The following is a 21,223-nucleotide window of genomic DNA, read 5'->3' as shown; positions in this document are numbered from 1 at the left end:
GGGACAGTTGCCTGGCATATAGCTATACTGTGTTTCCTGTTTATTCTTCTTATAATTAATAATCAGCACTTTTTGAAAGTTAAATATAAATTTTCATCTCAAAAGGCTGTTTGCTGTGAATCAACTCAAATTCAAATGGGTCTGTTTAAGCAAAATAGCTACAGATGAAGTAAAGCTCAGATGCTCTAATAAATTATTCCATCAGAAATTAGTCTCGTCCAGGCTTTGAAGCAAGTCAGCTTCAAAAGAACTGAAATAAATTGACTCAAAAAATACATAAACAAATCAGCTACAGGTAAACACCTTTAAAGGGAAAATAACCCTAAGAAGTCAAAGGAGGAGCTACGGTTTCCTCCTCTTGAGGGCTTTATCCATCTCTTCAGCACGTATCAGGCCTGATGAGTTCTTGTGAACAGCACTGCCAGCCCCTCAATGTTCTCTCCAGGATCAGTAACAAGCACTCAACATTCGAGGAAGCAGGAACCCGAGAATTCGAGTAACTTGCTGGAGATTATGCAGTGAATAGATGGCAGAGCCGGATTAATATTCTGGTGACCAAGGGTCTGTCTTCTTTACCTCTGTATGCCTAACTGCCTAGTACAAGGCCTGGTAGAGCAGACACCAGGTAACGTTTGTCAAATGAGTAAATGAGAGAATGGTAACTTGAAGAGCTGATCAACAAACTGATACCAACTCAAGTGAACTCACTCAACTGTAATAACAGGGCAGCATTTAAATAAAAGGTGATATGGTTTGGCTGCATCCCCACGCAAATCAAATCTTGAATTCTAGCTGTCATAACTCCCACATGTTGTGGGAGGGATGTGGTGGAAGGTAACTGAATCATGGGAATGGTTTCCCCCGTACTGTTCTCACGGTAGTAAGTCTCACAAGATCTGATGATTTTATAAGACATTTCCCCTTTTGCTTGGCTCTCCTTCTGTCTTGCCTGCCACCATGTAAGACATGCCTTTCGCCTCCCACCATGATTGTGAGGCCTCCCCAGCCACGTGGAACTGTGAGTCCATTAAACCTCTTTTTCTTTATAAATTACCCAGTTTCAGCTATGTCTTTATCAGCAGCATGAAAACGGAGTAATACAAAAGGTGAAGCCATATTTTAGATAACGCTTATTGTAGCCAAATAAAGCAAAAAGCTTGGGGCTTCTGAAATACTTTCTTTAGTAGTATAATATGACCTAGTGTTTCCTAAACTGAGAATTATACGCTGCCTGAAACTCCCTCTGTCTGACTGAGTAGTGTATGCCCAATATAAGGCAACAATGGAATATGACATCTGTACCACCCCAAAAAAGAACAACTAAAATAACCTAAAAGACCCACATTAATTTATTTAAAAATTCAAGAAACAGGCATCTAATATTTTTTAGCATTCCTTTTGGTGGTGAGCTGATATTGATAATAAAACACCTAATAATTCACTCAATTAAATATTTTCCTGTGTTTTGCTTTATTATGACATAGTAAAACATAATAATAATAATAAGCCTAATGGTATAAGCACTGTTTTTAACCAAAACCAGATGCAATCAGCTTTAAATGTCTGCTACTATTTCCTTTTTGATGTCTAAACATGTCTTTACAAGTTACAGATCGCACTGCCTCTTCATGCAGGCAAATGGGGCATCGTTTTTCTTTTCTGAGGGGCTATTAGTGATCTGGCAAAGTGTATGCTGGGTCAGAGCCTCAGGATAAGGTGTTTTGGTGTTTATTTTACACACACACACACATACACACACACACATGATTACTTATAGGATTAGTACAACTTCCTTTTAAAGTAGAACCCTCGTTCAGAGCAGAGTAGAATAAAATATGTTTTTCTATCTTCTAAGGACTTTGACAACAGGTTACAAAAGTTAACTTGATCTGCTAAAAATTTCACTCGGTTACAATTGTCACCAAAGCACAGTAAGCCCCTCCCTTCCTACCCCTTTCTAATTCTGCCTCTCCAAATGTTGGAAAAGATCCTAAAAAACTATATATATATATATATATATATATATATATATATATATATATATATATAAAATTAATAATAAATTTTGAGTGTAAATGCAAGGAAATCTATCTGGGGAATTGCTACTTTGCTCAAGATAACAAAGCAAAATTTACCAAGTTTAAAAAAAAAAAAAACTCAAATGATATTTCAGAAACCTACCCCTTCCAAAACAAGGAGGAGAAAAATCTTCTCCACAAAAGCACATATTGAAAAAATATTTTGGGGGCAAGGCCTGAAAGGGTTGGCAGTGTGCAGTTCTGTTATTATTCCCGTGGCCATTTTATGGGCCTCAGCAAAACACTGGGGTCATTATCTGTCTTCTGGTTACTCCAGGAGAGCTAGCCATCACAACCCAATGGAAGAGACTTCAGGGAAACCCACACAGGCACCAGAAGTCCTTCCCTTTCATCTGCCACTGTGGGGTTTTGTTCTCATCTATTACAATGTTGTCCAATCTTAGACTGCATTCAGAACAAAGGCTCTCAGACTGAGGATGAGTTCTTGGATAAGACGACAACTTTGTTCTTAGAAATAATTAACACACCTTAGACAGCAACCATCACTTAGGATGTGTGTGTGTGTGTGTGTGTGTGTGTGTGTGTGTGTGTGTGTAACATAAACATTTCATATACGAACTGATTAGATGATGATTCTTCTAAAATACTCTGGCTGTAGGACAACGGCTAGTGTTGCCCAGGAAGTGTAGTCTTGTGATTTGGAGCATATTTCTTCTCAACTAGCCCCCAATAAATAACTGATTCTCCCAAGAAAGAAGTAGATATGACCTGTCTATCTACTCCAGCCTGCAAGAGCACATATTCACAAAGACAGCTTGTTGGCAGGACTAAACAAGCAAACAGAAACAATTTCCAGCAGAGAGTAAATGTCACACTGTAGCTGGATGCGTGTCCCCTATCTCAGACTGCGGCCACTTTACTGATAATATCAGAACTATCAATTATTGTGAGTAAATGGAAGGATGTTTCTGTAGTTCTTGTTCAAACCAACTGAAAAGGGCTCTGGACTTTGGACAATTTCAGAATCAAAAACTAAGAATTTATGATCTGGTGCATGACTGAAGGAAGCATCTATGCCAGCTTTGTGGGTAGGACCTCCGTGGACACCTGGAAAGGCTTGGTGAAGTGAAGCCACGAAAGAAAAGCAGGAAGTAGACTGACCAAAATGTACCAGGTCTCAATGAGGCAGTTTCAATTTTTTAATAGGAGAAAAGAGCTTTAATTTCAGTGCCTCCTTATGTGGTATTCTTAGTTTAAGTGATTTTTATTCCAGTTAGCTTCATAATTTTTTTTTTCATTTCAGAATGGAGGTTCTGCCTTTGCAATCAATGGTTTTTCTATTCTCTAATACAATGAGTTAGTGTATAGAGGGTACTTAGAATAGTACCTGGCACACAGAAATGTGACATAAAATTCAGTGCTTCAGATAAAGAACCTCTCCAGATTAATCTCTGAGTCTCTGGGCTGTCCCAAATGGATACTGCTTGACTTTTATAGTCAGGATTCTAGGATGAATCCAGTGAGTTTACACTTCCTCAGGATGCTGCCTTCTCACCTGGGTATCTCATTTCATAACATGTGAGATCACATATATTCCTCATGGAAAACTACATAGTTACTCCACGTGTATTCGCCCGGCTGTTCTCATTCAAATAACCCTCAAGCCTCCACATTCATGATAAGGAGTCACCTTTGAACCCTTTGTTTTATACTAGTCTTTTTTTTAATTTGACAAGTCTAATTTAATCAGTTTAGAGAAATAACAGCATCACTGCAGTAAGTAGGTGGCTTTCTAAGATTGCTACATTGAAAGAGTTACCACTCAGTAAGATATATAAAATCTAATATGTTTGAGAGGTGACTTTAATTAAGAGCAGTGTTTTTCTCCACCTTTTTTATCCTCTACAAATCCAAATATAGTCTTTTGTGAAGAACAATCCTTCAATTAATATTTGGTGAAAGAAATAATTGGTCACACTTAATATGATATATTATCTATGTAACATACAGGTATGTGATGATCTATCTGCACCAATGCATATTAAAATATCTCCCTTAAGCATACTCACATTATCTCTCCAGACCCTTGTTCCAAGATCCCGGTGATGTATCAGCCAACAAGTGTTTATTAAGTGACTAGGTTTCCTTCTTTCTTTGCAAATTTGCAGGAGCGTTAGCTCTGTCGTCAAGGGCATGAGTCAGAACAACACAGTGGCTGAGTGTGGCTCACCCATGCAGCACCTGGGTGTCCTGCAGCTTGCTATGAACCCACATGGAACTCAGTCTTTGTCTGTGACATGAGGATTATTGATCATACTAACAGCTCCCTTAAACGTGTGTTGTGAAAATTAAATTAATAAATGCATGTAAATAATTTTATGAACTTAGTAGAGAGGGCTATCAGCTCTTTATTGACCAATCAATTAATCTAAGTATTATGTAACTAAAAATTGGACACACTAGCTGTATCTTGGAGTAGTACACCAAAAAAACCTTGCAAATTTCATATTTCTTTGCTAATATTTAGAAAGCACTAGTAAGATCCTATAGTAAAGACTGGCTATAGTCACACAAATGAGAATAAGATTTCTAAGTCTAGCTCACTCTGACATTCAAATTAATAATGCTGTGCTTCAAAATAATAATAATAACAGCCCACTTAAAAATTTATTAGAGACAGGGTTTTGCAACATTGCCTAGACTGGCCTCCTGGGATCAAGGGATCTTCCCACCTTAGCCTCCCAAGCAGCTGGGACTACAGAAAGGTGCCACTGTGCTGGGCATGTTAGCCAATATTTACTGAGCGCTTACTGTGGCCTTTTTCCATATTGCATCTGTTTCAATCCAAACAAAATACACTCTTCTACCATATAGACCAGTATGTGGCACTCACTATATCATAAGTTATAAGGAACTTGTAATATATCGGGTTAAAAGACTTAATACCTCGGGCTGGGTGCAGTGGCTCATGCCTGTAATCCCAGCACTTGGGAGGCCAAGGCAGGTCAGAAGTTCGAGACCAGCCTGGGCAACGTGGTGAAACCCCGTCTCTATTAAAAAAAAAAATGTAAAAATTAGCCAGGGGTGGTGGTGCGTCCCTGTAATCCCAGCTACTTGGGAGGCTGAGGCGGGAGAATCGCTTGCACCTGGGAGGTGGAGACTGCAGTGAGCCGAGATCACACCACTGCACTCCAGCCTGGGCAACAGAGTGAAACCCCATCTCAAAATAAACAAATAAACAAAAACCGTAATACCTCATTAGTTTGCAATTCTTGGGCGACCTGACCTGAAGTTAATTATACATTAGTTAATAAATTTAATGCAGGACAATCTCAATCCTAATGGAAGGCACAGTTTGTGAAGAGCAAGAAAATGTTCATCTCCTTCCCTACAGTATTACATACTTAAATAAAATGCCCATCCTTGTAAGCGAAAGCATAAAACATTTTTAAGAGTCTTAATTTCTTTAATTACTCATGATCCTGCAATCCTAATTAAATCTAAAAGCCAAATCCCATGGCTTATGATATCCTAAGCTTCTGTCTCCAGAGGACTGCTGCATGCAATAACTATTCTCTGATGTTTGCTATTATGAAGATTGACATAAGCATAGGACTAGAGTTAGTTTCATACGTTCGTCTAAAATCCTAGACACTAGAAATAAAATTCATTCATTCTACAAATATTTACTGAACGAATGCCTGCTATATACATCAGGCAACCTTCGGGCAAAAAAGCATATCCTTGCCATCTTGATGTTTATATACTGGAAGGGAAAGACATTCTACATAAATGTATTAACATAAAACCCTGACTTGGTTTACAGTGAGATGCTCCTAAAAGGCTGAGGAACCAAGGCTTCCTGCCAAACACTCCCTCATTCTCCAGTGAACACTGCGAAAAAGAATATTTATTTTCAACCCATAGCCCCCACCCTGTGGAGATATGAAAGAATCAGTGTTGGGAAAACTGAGAGTTGGATACGGTTGAGAGAATGCCAAGCCCAGGGAGAGGAGCATGGATGAGATGATCCTGGGGTGTGGGGGACTTGCTAGACTGATGAGGCACTCCTGCCTGAGAAACTGGAGGGCAGAAGCACTGGGGACTGCTTAGCATTTCACCGAGGGGCAGCCAGGCACGGTGGCTCATACCTGTAATCCCAGCACTTTGGGAGGCCGAGGCGGGCAGATCACGAGGTCAGGAGATCAAGACTATCCTGGCTAACACGGTGAAACCCCGTCTCTACTAAAAACACAAAAAATTAGCCGGGCGTGGTGGCAGGCGCCTGTAGTCCCAGCTACTCGGGAGGCTGAGGCAGGAGAATGGCGTGAACCCGGGAGGCAGAGCTTGCAGTGAGCCGAGATCGTGTCACTGCACTCCAGCCTGGGCGAAAGAGCGAGACTCTGTCTCAAAAAAAAAAAAAAAAAAAAAAAAAAAAAGAATTTCACCAAGGGGCAGGGGCAGTGTCGCCCCACAGAGGAGGTTTGCAGGTAGAATCAAGGGGGGAAATAAAAGAGCTGAGTGTCAGGGTGTGCAACTCCAGCTCTTGCTATGGATTTGTTGCACAAATAATTTTGGAAAGGTATAAATACCGAGAAAAATAAAACCTGCTCATAACATGAAAAATAAATGTGGGTATGTCAGCTTTAGTTAAGGGGGTGAGGGAAGAGGTTTTAAGGAGGTACATCTAAGATAAACCTGAATTCTGGGAGGAGACCATCATTCAAAATCTGGGGAAGAGAATTCCAGGCAAAGGGAGCTGTGACAGCACAGAGGTACCAATTCAAACTAGGGTGAATTCTACAACTAATAACAGTGACTATTTGTGTAGTAATTTTATATTTTGTTTTAAATTATGTCTGCTTATTTGATCCCCACAAAGCCTAATAACCCTGAGGGATTTGGGTCTCCAGTTGCAGTGGGGGAAAACTTGACCAAAACAAGTGACACCCAGGCCCAGGTCAAGTCAGTTGCAGGCTGGGCCTCTGAGCCGCACTGGGCCTGGGCTGCAGCATCTGGCCGAGTGTGTGCACCCTTCCCCGTTGTGTGCGCCCTTTGCTGGGTGTGATAGCCACTTCTGTGTCAAGGTCCCACCACCTCTATGCTGACTCCTCTGCCCTCGAGCTCCATCAGGGACAAAGGTCCCTGCTTCAAAGACCGTCCGAGATCTGGTTCCCCAGCAACAGAGGCTGAGATGGATTCCTGGGGCAGGAGGGTTATGGGGCAATTCCCTTGCAGGGATACCTGGCAGGGAGTGAGGAAATCCAGACCCCACAGAGAGACAGATCAGATTGTCATGCTCTTGCAGTGGGGGCCTCAGCTGCTGGGATGCTCTGGAGCTGCCACAGCCCTTCAGAGACTTTCCAGCTTTGAGGCCTCAGCACCCTGTGCTGAGTGGTCATTGGGTCAAGGCTGCCTCTGGCCGGGGAGGAGAAGTCTGTGTAAAGCAGCTCCCTTCAGCCACCCCCAATTCCCAGGGAGGGATTTTGCTGACAGTGGTCAAGGAAACACCTCCCAGCTGCTGGGAATGGGAGGCTCAGTCCCAAATCACTCCATAGCATCCACTGCACACAGCTCTTCAGAATAAATTCTCACAGAGAGAAGAGCCTCGAGAGGAAGTCAGTGTGGATGGAGCTAAGTTTTTAGAAATCTAGGCTCTTAGAATTCTTGATTTGCTATTTCAGATCTTCAAGTGTGTAATTATCTCAGTAGGTGAGGCCCCAACCAGAAATCAGGAATCACTCTAAGCATTTTGAAAAGAGAACATTAAATAGAGAGGATTGGTTACTGAAGGGGATGGACCAAAAGGAATGTTGAAGCAACTGGAACATCAACAAGGCAGGAAGGCTGCAGGGAGCCAGGGAGGGTCATGAGAAGAGCTCAAGAACGAGGGCCATCCAGGAGCTGCCAGACCTTCAGGAGAAGGTCCAGAAATGGCTCTATGTACAACCAGGCCTCGCCTGGGCCTCTTCACGGTCAGCTGTGTCCATTAGCCTTTCCAGGTGTCCATGGAGGTCCTACCCACAAACCTAGGATAGATGCTTCCTCCAGTCATGCAACAGATCATAAATTCTTCGTTTTTGATTCTGAAATTGTCCAGAGCCCTTTTCAGTTGGTTTCAGCAGGAACAACTATCAGTCCATAAATCACATCTGTGAGTAACTAGGAATATTCTGTGCATTGAATGAAGACTGAAGGGAGAGGACATTGGATAAATGGCGGGTACTTAACTAATGACTAGCTTGGGATGTTCACAGCTGATGGACACAGCTGACAGTGAAGAGGCCCAGGCAAGATCTGGTTGCACAGAGTGCCATTTCTGGACGTTCTCCTGAGGGTCTAGCGGCTCCTGGATGGCCCTCGTTCTTGAGCTCTGTTCATGCTGCCCCTTTGGCTCCCCCCAGCCTTCCTGCCTTGACAATGTTCCAGTTGCTTCAACATTCCTTTTGGCTTCCTAAATCTTCCATCCCCTTCAGTAACCAATCCTTTCTGTTTAATGTTCTCTTTTTAAAAAGCTTAGAGTGATTCCTGATTGCTAGTTGGGGCCTTACCTACTGAGGAAATTACACACATCAAGATCTGAAACAGCAAATCAAGAATTCTAAAAGCCCAGATTTCTAAAAACAGGAAGTCATTTAGTCAAATCCCTGTGTTTTGATAATTCCCTTCACAACAGTATTGTAAAGTGATTTTCTGGTTCTCTGTTAACTCTTTCTTTGCTGCTTTAAGTTGGAAACAATAGCTTGGATTTGCAGGGAGGTGGATTTCAGGTTGATTCAAGAAAGAACTGTCTGATAATACTATAGACTTCCCAGGGCCACAGATAGCTCCCTGGTACCATTAATATCTAAGAAGAAACCAAGTGACCAGTCAACGTGGCTATTGTAGAATATTCCACCACTGGTTGCTGCAATACACTTGATAACTCCTAAAAGCTGTTCCAACTTTAAAAATCCATGATTCTGTAAGTTGCAGCCCTCACTAATCAGACAATACCCACCAGTTAAGTGTACTGAGCCTACAAGCATTTTTAAAAACAAAATTCTTTCACATTTTGTCATATAACTAACTGCTGATCATCTTCTTTCTTCTATAGCACAGTAGTATATAACACTTTGCAACAAATCATCAGCTTAAAGCATGGGAAAGCATCTAATAACACTCAGATATTCTTTGTCCTGTTGACGGCACTGAGAGCAAAACAGTGGATAGCCCTGGTCTACAGAACAGTGGAGAGACTGGAATTTTATGTTAAAGACTGCCCCGGTCTACAGAACAGTGGAGAGACTGGAATTTTATGTTTAAGGCTGCCCCAAGACAGCAACATTTGCTGCTCACCAGTATCCACTGTTCTGCAGCCTCCGCTGCTGATACCCAGGCAAACAGAGTCTGGAGTGGACCTCCAGCAAACTCCAACACACCTGCAGCTGAGGGTCCTCACTGTTAGAAGGAAAACTAACAAACAGAAAGGACATTCACACCAAAACCCCATCATCAAAGACCAACCACAAAGTTGGGGAAAAAACAGCAGAAAAACTGAAAACTCTAAAAATCAGAGCGCCTCTCCTCCTCCAAAGGAACGCAGCTCCTCACCAGCAATGGAACAAAGCTGGACGGAGAATGATTTTGACAAGTTGAGAGAAGAAGACTTCAGATGATCAAACTACTCTGAGCTAAAGGAGGAAGTTCGAAAACATGGCAAAGAAGTGAAAAACCTTGAAAAAAAATTAGACGAAAGGCTAACTAGAATAACCAGTGCAGAGAAGTCCTTAAAGGACCTGATGGAGCTGAAAACCAAGGCAGGAGAACTACGTGATGAATGCACAAGCTTCAGTAGCTGATTTGATCAACTGGAAGAAAGGGTATTGGTGATGGAAGATGAAATGAATGAAATGAAGCAAAAAGAGAAGTTTAGAGAAAAAAGAATAAAAAGAAACAAACAAAACCTCCAAGAAATATGGGACTATGTCTGATTGGTGTACCTGAAAGTGACAGGGAGAATGGAACCAAGTTCGAAAACACTCTGCAGGATATTATACAGAAGAACTTCCCCAATCTAGCAAGGCAGGCCAACATTCAAATTCAGGAAATACAGAGAATGCCACAAAGATACTTCTCGAGAAGAGCAACTCCAAGACACATAATTGTCAGATTCACCAAAGTTGAAATGAAGGAAAAAATGTTAAGGGCAGCCAGAGAGAAAGGTTGGGTTACCCACAAAGGGAAGCCCATCAGACTAACAGCTGATTTCTCGGCAGAAACTCTACAAGCCAGAAGAGAGTGGGGGGCAATATTCAACATTCTTAAAGAAAAGAATTTTCAACCCAGAATTTCATATCCAGCCAAACTAACCTTCATAAGTGAAGGAGAAATAAAATACTTCACACACAAGCAAATGCTGAGAGATTTCATCACCACCAGGCCTACCCCACAAGAGCTCCTGAAGGAAGCACTAAACATGGAAAGGAACAACCAGTACCAGCCACTGCAAAAACATGCGAAATTGTATGCTAGAAAGACCATCGATGCTAGAAAGAAACTGCATCAACTAACAAGCAAAATAACCAGCTAACATCATAATGACAGGATCAAATTCACACATAACAATACTAACCTTAAATGCAAATGGGCTAAATGCTCCAATTAAAAACACAGATTGGCAAACTGGATAAAGAGTCAAGACCCATTAGTGTGCTGTATTCAGGAAACCCATCTCACGTGCGGAGACACACATAGGCTCAAAATAAAGGGATAGAGGAAGATCTACCATGCAAATGGAAAACAAAAAAAGGCAGGGGTTGCAATCCTAGTCTCTGATAAAACAGACTTTAAACCAACAAAGATCAAAAGAGACAAAGACATAATGGCAAAGGGATCAATTCAACAAGAAGAGCTAACTACCCTAAATATATATGCACCCAATACAGGAGCACCCAGATTCATAAAGCAAGTCCTTAGAGACCTAGAAAGAGACTTAGACTCCCACACAATAATGGGAGACTTTAACACCCCACTGTCAACATTAGACAGATCAATGAGACAGAAAGTTAACAAGGATATCCAGGAATTGAACTCAGCTCTGCACCAAGTGGACCTAATAGACATCTACAGAACTCTCCACCCCAAATCAATAGAATATACCTTCTTCTCAGCATCACACCACACTTATTCCAAAATTGACCACATAGTTGGAAGTAAAGCACTCCTCAGCAAATGTAAAAGAACAGAAATTATAACAAACTGTCTCTCAGACCACAGTGCAATCAAACTAGAACTCAGGATTAAGAAACTCACTCAAAACCACACAACTACATGGAAACTGAACAACCTGCTCCTGAATGACTACTGGGTAAATAACAAAATGAAGGCAGAAATAAAGATGTTCTTTGAAACCAACAAGAACAAAGACACAACGTACCAGAATCTCTGGGACACATTCAAAGGAGTGTGTAGAGGGAAATTTATAGCACTAAATGCCCACAAGAGAAAGCAGGAAAGTTCTAAAATTGACACCCTAACATCACAATTAAGAGAACTAGAGAAGCAAGAGCAAACACATCCAAAAGCTAGCAGAAGGCAAGAAATAACTAAGATCAGAGCAGAACTGAAGGAGATAGAGACACGAAAAACCCTTCAAAAAAATCAATGAATCCAGGAGCTGGTTTTTTGAAAAGATCAACAAAATTGATAGACCGCTAGCAAGACTAATAAAGAAGAAAAGAGAGAAGAATCAAATAGATGCAATAAAAAAATGACAAAGGGGATATCACCACCGATCCCACAGAAATACAAACTACCATCAGAGAATACTATAAACACCTCTATGCAAATAAACTAGAAAATCTAGAAGAAAAGGATAAATTCCTTGACACATACACCCTCCCAAGACTAAACCAGGAAGAAGTTGAATCTCTGAATAGACCAATAACAGGCTCTGAAATTGAGGCAATAATTAATAGCTTACCAACCAGAAAAAGTCCAGGACCAGATGGATTCACAGCCGAATTCTACCAGAGGTACAAGGAGGAGCTGGTACCATTCCTTCTGAAACTATTCCAATCAAAAAAGAGGGAATCCTCTCTAACTCATTTTATGAGGCCAGCATCATCCTGATACTAAAGCCTGGCAGAGACACAACAAAACAAGAGAATTTTAGACCAATATCCCTGATGAATATCGATGCAGAAGTCCTCAATAAAATACTAGCAAACCGAATCCAGCAGCACATAAAAAGCTTATCCACCATGATCAAGTGAGCTTCATCCCTGGGATGCAAGGCTGGTTCAACATACGAAAATCAATAAACATAATCCATCATATAAACAGAACCAATGACAAAAACCGTATGATTATCTCAATAGATGCAGAAAAGGCCTTTGACAAAATTCAACAACGCTTCATGCTAAAAACTCTCAATAAATTAGGTATTGATGGGACATATGTCAAAATAATAAGAGCTATCTATGACAAACCCACAGCCAATATCATACTGAATGGGCAAAAACTGGAAGCATTCCCTTTGAAAACTGGCACAAGACAGGGATGCCCTCTCTCACCACTCCTATTCAACATAGTGTTGGAAGTTCTGGCCAGGGCAATCAGGCAGGAGAAGGAAATAAAGGGTATTCAATTAGGAAAAGAGGAAGTCAAATTGTCCCTGTTTGCAGATGACATGATTGTATATCTAGAAAACCGAATTGTCTCAGCCCACAATCTCCTTAAGCTGATAGGCAACTTCAGCAAAGTCTCAGGATACAAAATCAATGTGCAAAAATCACAAGCATTCTTATACACCAATAACAGACAAACAGAGAGCCAAATCATGAGTGGACTCCCATTCACAATTGCTTCAAAGAGAATAAAATACCTAGGAATGCAACTTACAAGGGACGTGAAGGACCTCTTCAAGGAGAACTACAAACCACTGCTCAATGAAATAAAAGAGGATACAAACAAATGGAAGAACATTCCATGCTCATGGGTAGGAAGAATCAATATCGTGAAAATGGCCATACTGCCAAAGGTAATTTATAGATTCAATGCCATCCCCATCAAGCTACCAATGACTTTCTTCACAGAATTGGAAAAAACTACTTTAAAGTTCATATGGAACCAAAAAAGAGCCCGCATTGCTAAGTCAATCCTGAGCCAAAAGAACAAAGCTGGAGGCATCATGCTACCTGACTTCAAACTATACTACAAGGCTACAGTAACCAAAACAGCATGGTACTGGTACCAAAACAGAGATATAGACCAATGGAACAGAACAGAGCCCTCAGAAATAATGCCGCATATCTACAACCATCTGATCTTTGACAAAGCTGACAAAAACAAGAAATGGGGAAAGGATTACCTATTTAATAAACGGTGCTGGGAAAACTGGCTAGCCATATGTAGAAAGCTGAAACTGGATCCCTTCCTTACACTTTATACAAAAATTAATTCAAGATGGATTGAAGACTTAAATGTTAGACCTAAAACCATAAAAACCCTAGAAGAAAACCTAGGCAATAACATTCAGGACATAGGCATGGGCAAGGACTTCATGTCTAAAACACCAAAAGCAATGGCAACAAAAGCCAAAATTGACAAATGGAATCTAATTTAACTAAAGAGCCTCTGCACAGCAAAAGAAACTACCATCAGAGTGAACAGGCAACCTACAGAATGGGACAAAATTTTTGCAATCTACTCACCTGACAAAGGGCTAATATCCAGAATCTACAATGAACACAAACAAATTTACAAGAAAAAAACAAACAACCCCATCAAAAAGTGGGCGAAGGACATGAACAGACACTTCTCAAAAGAGGACATTTATGCAGCCAAAAGACACATGAAAAAATGCTCATCATCACTGGCCATCAGATAAATGCAAATCAAAACCACAACGAGATACCATCTTACACCAGTTAGAATGGCAATCATTAAAAAGTCAGGAAACAACAGGTGCTGGAGAGGATATGGAGAAATAGGAACACCTTTACACTGTTGGTGGGACTGTAAACTGGTTCAACCATTGTGGAAGTCGGTGTGGCAATTCCTCAGGGATCTAGAACTAGAAATACCATTTGACACAGCAATCGCATTACTGGGTATATACCCAAAGGATTATAAATCATGCTGCTATAAAGACACATGCACATGTATGTTTATTGTGGCACTATTCACAATAGCAAAGACTTGGAACCAAACCAAATGTCCAACAATGATAGACTGGATTAAGAAAATGTGGCACATATATGCCATGGAATACTATGCAGTATTATATTATATGCAGCATATTATAAAAAAGGATGAGTTCATGTCCTTTGTAGGGACATGGATGAAGCTGGAAACCACCATTCTCAGCAAACTATCACATGGACAAAAAAACAAACACCACATGTCCTCACTCATAGGTGGGAATTGAACAATGAGAACACATGGACACAGGAAGGGGAACATCACACACCGGGGACTGTTGTGGGGTGGGGGGAGGGGGGAGGGATAGCATTAGGAGATATACCTAATGTTAAATGACGAGTTAATGGGTGCAGCACACCAACATGGCACATGTATACATATGTAACTAACCTGCACGTTGTGCACATGTACCCTAAAACTTAAAGTATAATAATAAAAAAAAGACTGCCCCAAGAATGACATCAAAGGTCCACCTTCTAAGTTATGAGACTAATATTCTCCACATCCTGGGCACCTACCTCTATGGATATACACATTGGAAAAATAGTCACACAAGAAAAAAACCTCATCAGACCAAATGGTGGGCAGAGGGCCACGGAGCCATGCTTACATGTATGAATCCCACTTCCAGTTCAGGTGGGGTCTGCATTAGCACATCCTGCCAGCAATATATGGTGGCCTAACAGGCTCCTAAGGCTGATTCAAACTTATTGTTTCAGCTGCAGGCTGCCTGGGAGCAGGGAGTGCAGGACTTGCTGACAGTCCCTTCGGTTTGCCAGTGTACTTTCATACAATTCACAGAATGTGTATTAACACACACTGGAAAGTCTGAGTATGCTTGAACCTGAGTTTTCCCTAGAAAGCCATGCTGCATTCACTCTTCCAGATCCATCATGCACCACACAGGACCTTGCACCACAAGTAATGTCTAACCAGGGTGTCTAATCTTTTGACTTCCCTGGCCACATTGGAAGAAGAATTGTCTTGGGCCACACGAAACACTAACACTAATGATATCTGATGAGCAAAAAAAAAAAAAGTCCTAGCATAAATCTCATATTGTTTTAAGAAACTTTGGAAATTTGTGTTGGGCCACATTCAAAACTGTCCTGGGTCCCAGGATGGACAAGCTTGGTCTAACACAAGATGCCTCAAAACACAGATTTTAGAAACGCATGTGTTCTGCCTACATGTTCAGAAAAAAATGTGATATCCTTGCTTGGAGCCCCTCTGCAACTATATAAACAAACAGATAAATGAGGTTATGTTGAATATTAGTCATGGTTCTTGGTGCTAAATGGAGAAAGAGGAAAATAAGTCATCTGAATGCTGCTTTCAGATGCTCACTGGAAGGATGTGTGTGGATTTTCCTTTCCAACTCCTTCTTCCCTCCTCTTTTACCACGAGCAGTGCCAGCAGAAGCCTGTGCACCTGTTTGTGCTCTGTTTGTGCACTGACCTTGTAACATTTTGTTACTTCATGATATTTCTTTATGCAGAGAGGATTAAGTTTTTTCCTTTTGATTTTATGTTTCACCTATGATGTCCCTGATAGTGTCAGTCCCTGGCACATCTGAGTATGAACTGATGTCCATAAAACATCAACTGTTTGGCACGTCTGACATTGCTGCATATTCAGGGCTGGTTAGTTTGGGAAAAAGAAAATGTCAGGGGTTGTCACAGAAGTATGTAGGGGGAAATCCCAGTTACTTGATTTCCAAATAAAACAATAAAGGGCCACACTGATGTAAAAGTGATAGGTAGCTTAATTGGATATATAAAGGTAGTCATTTTTAAAGCACTTTATTGTGAATGCACACACAACCTTCTTTCTTTGGAAAAGGAGCTCCAAACCATAGAATAGTAGTTGCCTGTATGCTATAATCTTGTTTCTCAGGCCGGAAACTATTCTGTTTATGCTAATTCCTTTAGGAATGAGGCTGTGGTGGGTGGGGTCTCATTAACAATGTATTTTTAGTTTTATAAGGATTTGCATAAACTCACATTTCTCTACCCTTTATATGCATTGTGTATTAAGGATTTAGGTGACTTAGAATTACTGTTATTTAGAGACAGGAAAATCAACATGCCATCTGCAGTCATAACTACTATGATGAATGATCATAACATGCCTTATGAAGTTTACAGAGAATGAGGGAGAATGGGAAAGACAGAGTCATTATTTGTTGTTCTGTGTACACCGTGGTCTTTACTTCTTTTTCTAAAGAGTTCATCACTAACAAGGAAATCACCAGTGACCTTTCCCACACCACTCCATAGATGGGGTCAAACAACTTCCTTTTCCTTTCATGTAAACATACGGCCATTGCACTCACCTACGACATTTGGCACAGGCTGTACTTCTCATAACGGTAGAGTTTTGAAAAAAAGACAGTTTACTAAATTAACTCAGTGTGGTTTAATTTTAATACTTGTGACAGAACTTCAAGTTGAAAAATTCACAAACCAGAGCATGTTTCCTAATTAGAGCCTCAGAAATTATAGTCACCACTTTATATTCCATGGCTTCAGGTTCTTATAGAGTAACCAGAATGGCAGCTGAAGTGTTGCAGAAACACACTTGACGAACTACATCTTCAAATCAAATTATTCTCTTTCATTATGTTATTGAGACATATTTAAGAAACCTCAACTAATGTACGAAGTTATGGCTGGGACCAAGCTTCCTACCGCATTCTCCTGTAAATGGCTCAGAAATGTCAAATACTGCTCGGCCTCTTCCAATTGCCACCACACTCTCCGCACAACCCAAAAGACAAATGCATGTACCAATGTTGTCATGCCATTTGTCTTATTTTATTGACAATACTTTGAGTTAGTGTTAACTAGCCAAAACATTCCAGTGATACTGCCATGCTTACTATGAAGCCCTAATAGGGAATTTGTTAACTGTGTAAGTGACAAACATGCATCACAAACAACTTCTATACAGCTCTACTTAGTGTAGTTCTTAAGATGTTTGACACCCACTCCATGCCATACTAGCCCTGCTGCATAGATAACATCTCTGCCATTAGATAAAGGCCATCCCAAGGAGCCCAGCAAAATACATTCAGACTGTATAACTCTGTGGTATACAATAACAAAATTCTCTTACCTTGCATCGTCGTTTTTGTTGGTTCTGAGAACAGAGGAATGAGCAAGAGGTAGATAAGGTAGACAAAGGAGAGCCCATTGTATCGGAATGCACATGCTGTGGGTGGGAAGAGAGAAGAGAGTGAGAAGATCATTAACAAAGGCAGGTTGACAAAACCAGGGGTGCATAACAAAAGATGGTCTCAGATGTCACTGGATCAAACAGTGTCACTCCCTGAATAGATATGTCAATTAAACAGTAATAAATTAGGTATTTATTCTATGTTCATCACTGTGTTGAGCATGACGAGAAACAGATAATTAAAATACATCATCACTGGTCTTAAAATCTAACCAAGAAATCTGAAGGTAAAAGACAATAATAATTGCTACAATAGGTAAAAGAAAATAATAATAGCTACAATAATTTAAGGGATACATAGTATAAAAAGATGTAAATTGTGACACCAAACACATAAAATGTTATTGGGGGTGGACTATAAAAGTGCAGACTTTTTGTTTTTTTGTTTGTGACTGAGTTTTGCCCTGTTGCCTAGGCTGGAGTGCAATGGCATGATCTCAGCTCACTGCAACCTCTGCCTCCTGGGTTCAAGTGATTCTCCTGCCTCAGCCTCCCAAGTAGCTGGGATTACAGGTGCACCCCACCACGCCTGGCTAATTTTTATATTTTTGGTAGAGACGGGGTTTCGCCATGTTGGCCAGGCTGGTCTTGAACTCTTGACCTCGGGTAATCTGCCCACCTCAGCCTCCCAAAGTGATGGGATTACAGGCGTGAGCCACCTCATCTGGCCTAGTGCAGACTTTTTATATATGATTAAAGTTAAGTTGCTATCAGTTTAAAATACTCTGTGATACTATAAAATGCTTTATGTAAGCCTCATGGTCACCACAAAGCAAAAACCTATAGTAGATACAAAGTAGACAAAAAGTACAAAATCGAAGCACACCACTAGAGAAAATCACCAAATCACAAAGGAATACAGCAAGAGAGAAAGAAATGAACAAACTGAAGTACAAAACAGTCAGAAAATAACAAAACAAAATGACAGTAGTAAGTCCTTAGCTACCAATGATTACCTTAATACAATGTATACTATTAGGTGATGGTTACACTAAAAGCCCAGACTTCACTACTAGGCAATATATCTATGTAACAAAACTGCACTTGTACCCCCTAAATATATAAAAATAAAAAAGAACATTTTTTCCTCCATTAGGCCCTATTAGGCCAATGGAGAAATCTAGCAATAAAAGGCAAACGTAAGCATACTTTCTTTAAGAAAAAAAAAATTATCTTGAATGTAAATGGATTAAATTATCCAATCAAAAGACATAGCTTGGATGAAAGAATTTTTTAAAGACCCAAGTATATGCTGCCTGCAAGAAACTCACTTCACATTTAAGAATACACAGAGACTGAAGGTGAAAGGATGGAAAAAGATATTCTATGCAAATGAAAACCAAAAGACAGCAGGGATAGCTAGACTTATATCAGATAAAATAGACTTTAAGTTAAGAACTGTAAAATGAGACAAAGAAGTAGAGGAATCAATTGTAATGGTTGTAAATATATATGCACCCAAGATTGGAACATCTACATATATAAAGCAAATATCAATGGATATAAATGAAGAGATAGACTACAATGTAATAATAGCAGGGACCTCAATATCCATTTTTACAAATGGACAGATTATCCAGACAGAAAATTAATAAGAAAACATCAGACTTAAACTACATTTTTGACCAAATGAATCTAACAGACACATACAGAACATTCTATCCAACAGCAGCAGAATACACATTCTTTTTTTGTTTGTTTGTTTGTTTGTTTGTTTGTTTGTTTTGAGACGGAGTCTTGCTCTGTCCCCCAGGCTGGAGTGCAGTGGCACAATCTCAGCTCACTGCAAGCTCCGCCTCCCGGGTTCACGCCATTCTCCTGCCTCAGCCTCCTGAGTAACTGGGACTACAGGCATCTGCCACACGCCCGGCTAATTTTTCGTATTTTTAGTGGAGATGGGGTTTCACTGTGTTAGCCAGGATGGTCTCGATCTCCTGATCTCGTGATCCGCCTGCCTTGGCCACCCAAAGTGCTGGGATTACAGGCGTGAGCCACCGCGCCCGGCAGAATACACATTCTTCTTAAGCACACATGGAGGATTCTCAGAATAGAGCATAAGTTAGGTCACAAAATAAGTCTCAACAATTTTAAGAAGACTGAAATCATATCAAGTGTCTTTTCCAACCACAATGGTACAAAACTAGAAATCAAAAACAGGAGGAATTTCAGAAAATTTGCAAATACACGGAAATTAAACAACACGCTCCTAAACAGTCAATGAGTCAAAGAAGAAAGTAAGAAAGTAAAAGGGAGATTAGAAAACACCTTGGGATTAGCAAAATTGGACACAGAACATACCAAAACTTATGGAATCCAGCAAAAGCAGTTCTAAGAGAGAAGCTTATAGCAATAAATGCTTACATAAAAAAGAAGAAAGATCTCAAACAACCTAGCATTACACCTCAAGGAACAAGAAAAAGAAAAGCTAACCAAGCCCAAAGTTGGTAGAAGGAAAGAAATAATAAAGATCAGAGCAGAAACAAATGAAACAGACAATAGAAAACCAATAGAAAAGGCCAACAAAACTATGAGTTGGTTTTTTAAAAAGAAATAAAATCCACAAACCTTAGACTCAGAAGAAGACAGAAGATGCAAAAAATTAAGATTAGAAATGAAAGAGGAGACATTACCACTGATTTCACATGAGTATAAAGGATTATAAGAGATTTCTATGAGCAATTATACATCAATAAACTGGATAACCTATAAGAAATGAATAAACTCCTAGCAATATACAACCTACCATGATGGAATCATGAAGAAATAAAAAATCTGAGCAGACTAGTAAAAAGTAAGGAGATTGGAATTGGTGATAAAAAGTCTCCCCTCAAAAATAAATGAATAAATAAATAAAAGCCCAGGACCTCATGAATTCTACCAAACATTTAAGGAGAAATAATATCAATTCTTCTCAAATTCTTCCAAGAAAATTAAAGAAGAGGGAATACTTGCAAAGTCATCCTATGTGGTCATCACTACCCTGATACCAAAACCAGACAAGGATAATACAAGGAAAGAAAATTACAGGCCAGTGTCCTTGATGAACACAGATGCACAAGTCCTCAACAAAATGCAAGCAAACCCCACTCGGCAATGCATTAAAAGGCTCTTTCATCATGATCAAGTGGGCTTTATCCCAGGGATGCAAGAATGGTTCAACATACCTATAGCTGTCAATGTGATACACCACATTAACAGAATGAAGAACAAAAGCCATATATCTTCTCAAAAGATGCAGAAAAACTATCTGACAAAATTCAACACCCTTCATGGTAAAAATTCTCAACAAATTACATATAGAAGAAATGGACTTCAACACAATAAAGGCCATATGTAACACACACACAGCTAAAATCACACTCAACAATGACAATTTAAAGCTTTTCTTTTAAGACCAGAATCAAGACAAGGATGCCTACTCTTGACACTTCCATTCAATGTGGTACGGGAAGTCCTAGACAGAGGAATTAGGCAAGAAAAAGAAATCAATACATCAAAATTGGAAAGGAAGAGGCAAAGCAAATTTGTGTTTGCAGATGACATGATCTTATATTAAGAAAACCCTAAAGATTCAACCAAAAAATTGTTAGAACTAATTAATTCAGTAAAGTTTCAAAATACAAAATCAACACAAGAAAATCAGTAGTATTTGCTATATGCTAACAATGAACTACCTGAAAAAGAAATTTTAAAAATCCCATTCACAATAGCTACAAATAATACTTAGAAATAAATCTAACCAAGGAGGTGAAAGACCTATA

At 39.9% G+C, this 21,223-nt stretch overlaps 1 protein-coding gene across 2 annotated transcripts in view; it reads right to left on the bottom strand.

The window, feature by feature from the left end:
- Positions 1 to 21,223, bottom strand: part of PIEZO2 (piezo type mechanosensitive ion channel component 2) — a 479,685-nt gene that overhangs the window by 379,391 nt on the left and 79,071 nt on the right. For both annotated transcript variants that reach the window (XM_055368035.2, XM_031003780.3), the window contains exon 2: positions 17,343 to 17,438. In XM_055368035.2, the coding sequence (XP_055224010.1) occupies positions 17,343 to 17,438 (96 nt within the window). The remainder of the gene's footprint in view (positions 1 to 17,342; positions 17,439 to 21,223) is intronic.

Source organism: Gorilla gorilla, chromosome 17 (assembly GCF_029281585.2).
Source record: "Gorilla gorilla gorilla isolate KB3781 chromosome 17, NHGRI_mGorGor1-v2.1_pri, whole genome shotgun sequence".
Lineage (NCBI taxonomy): Eukaryota > Metazoa > Chordata > Mammalia > Primates > Hominidae > Gorilla > Gorilla gorilla.
This window is presented reverse-complemented; position numbering and strand designations above follow the sequence as displayed.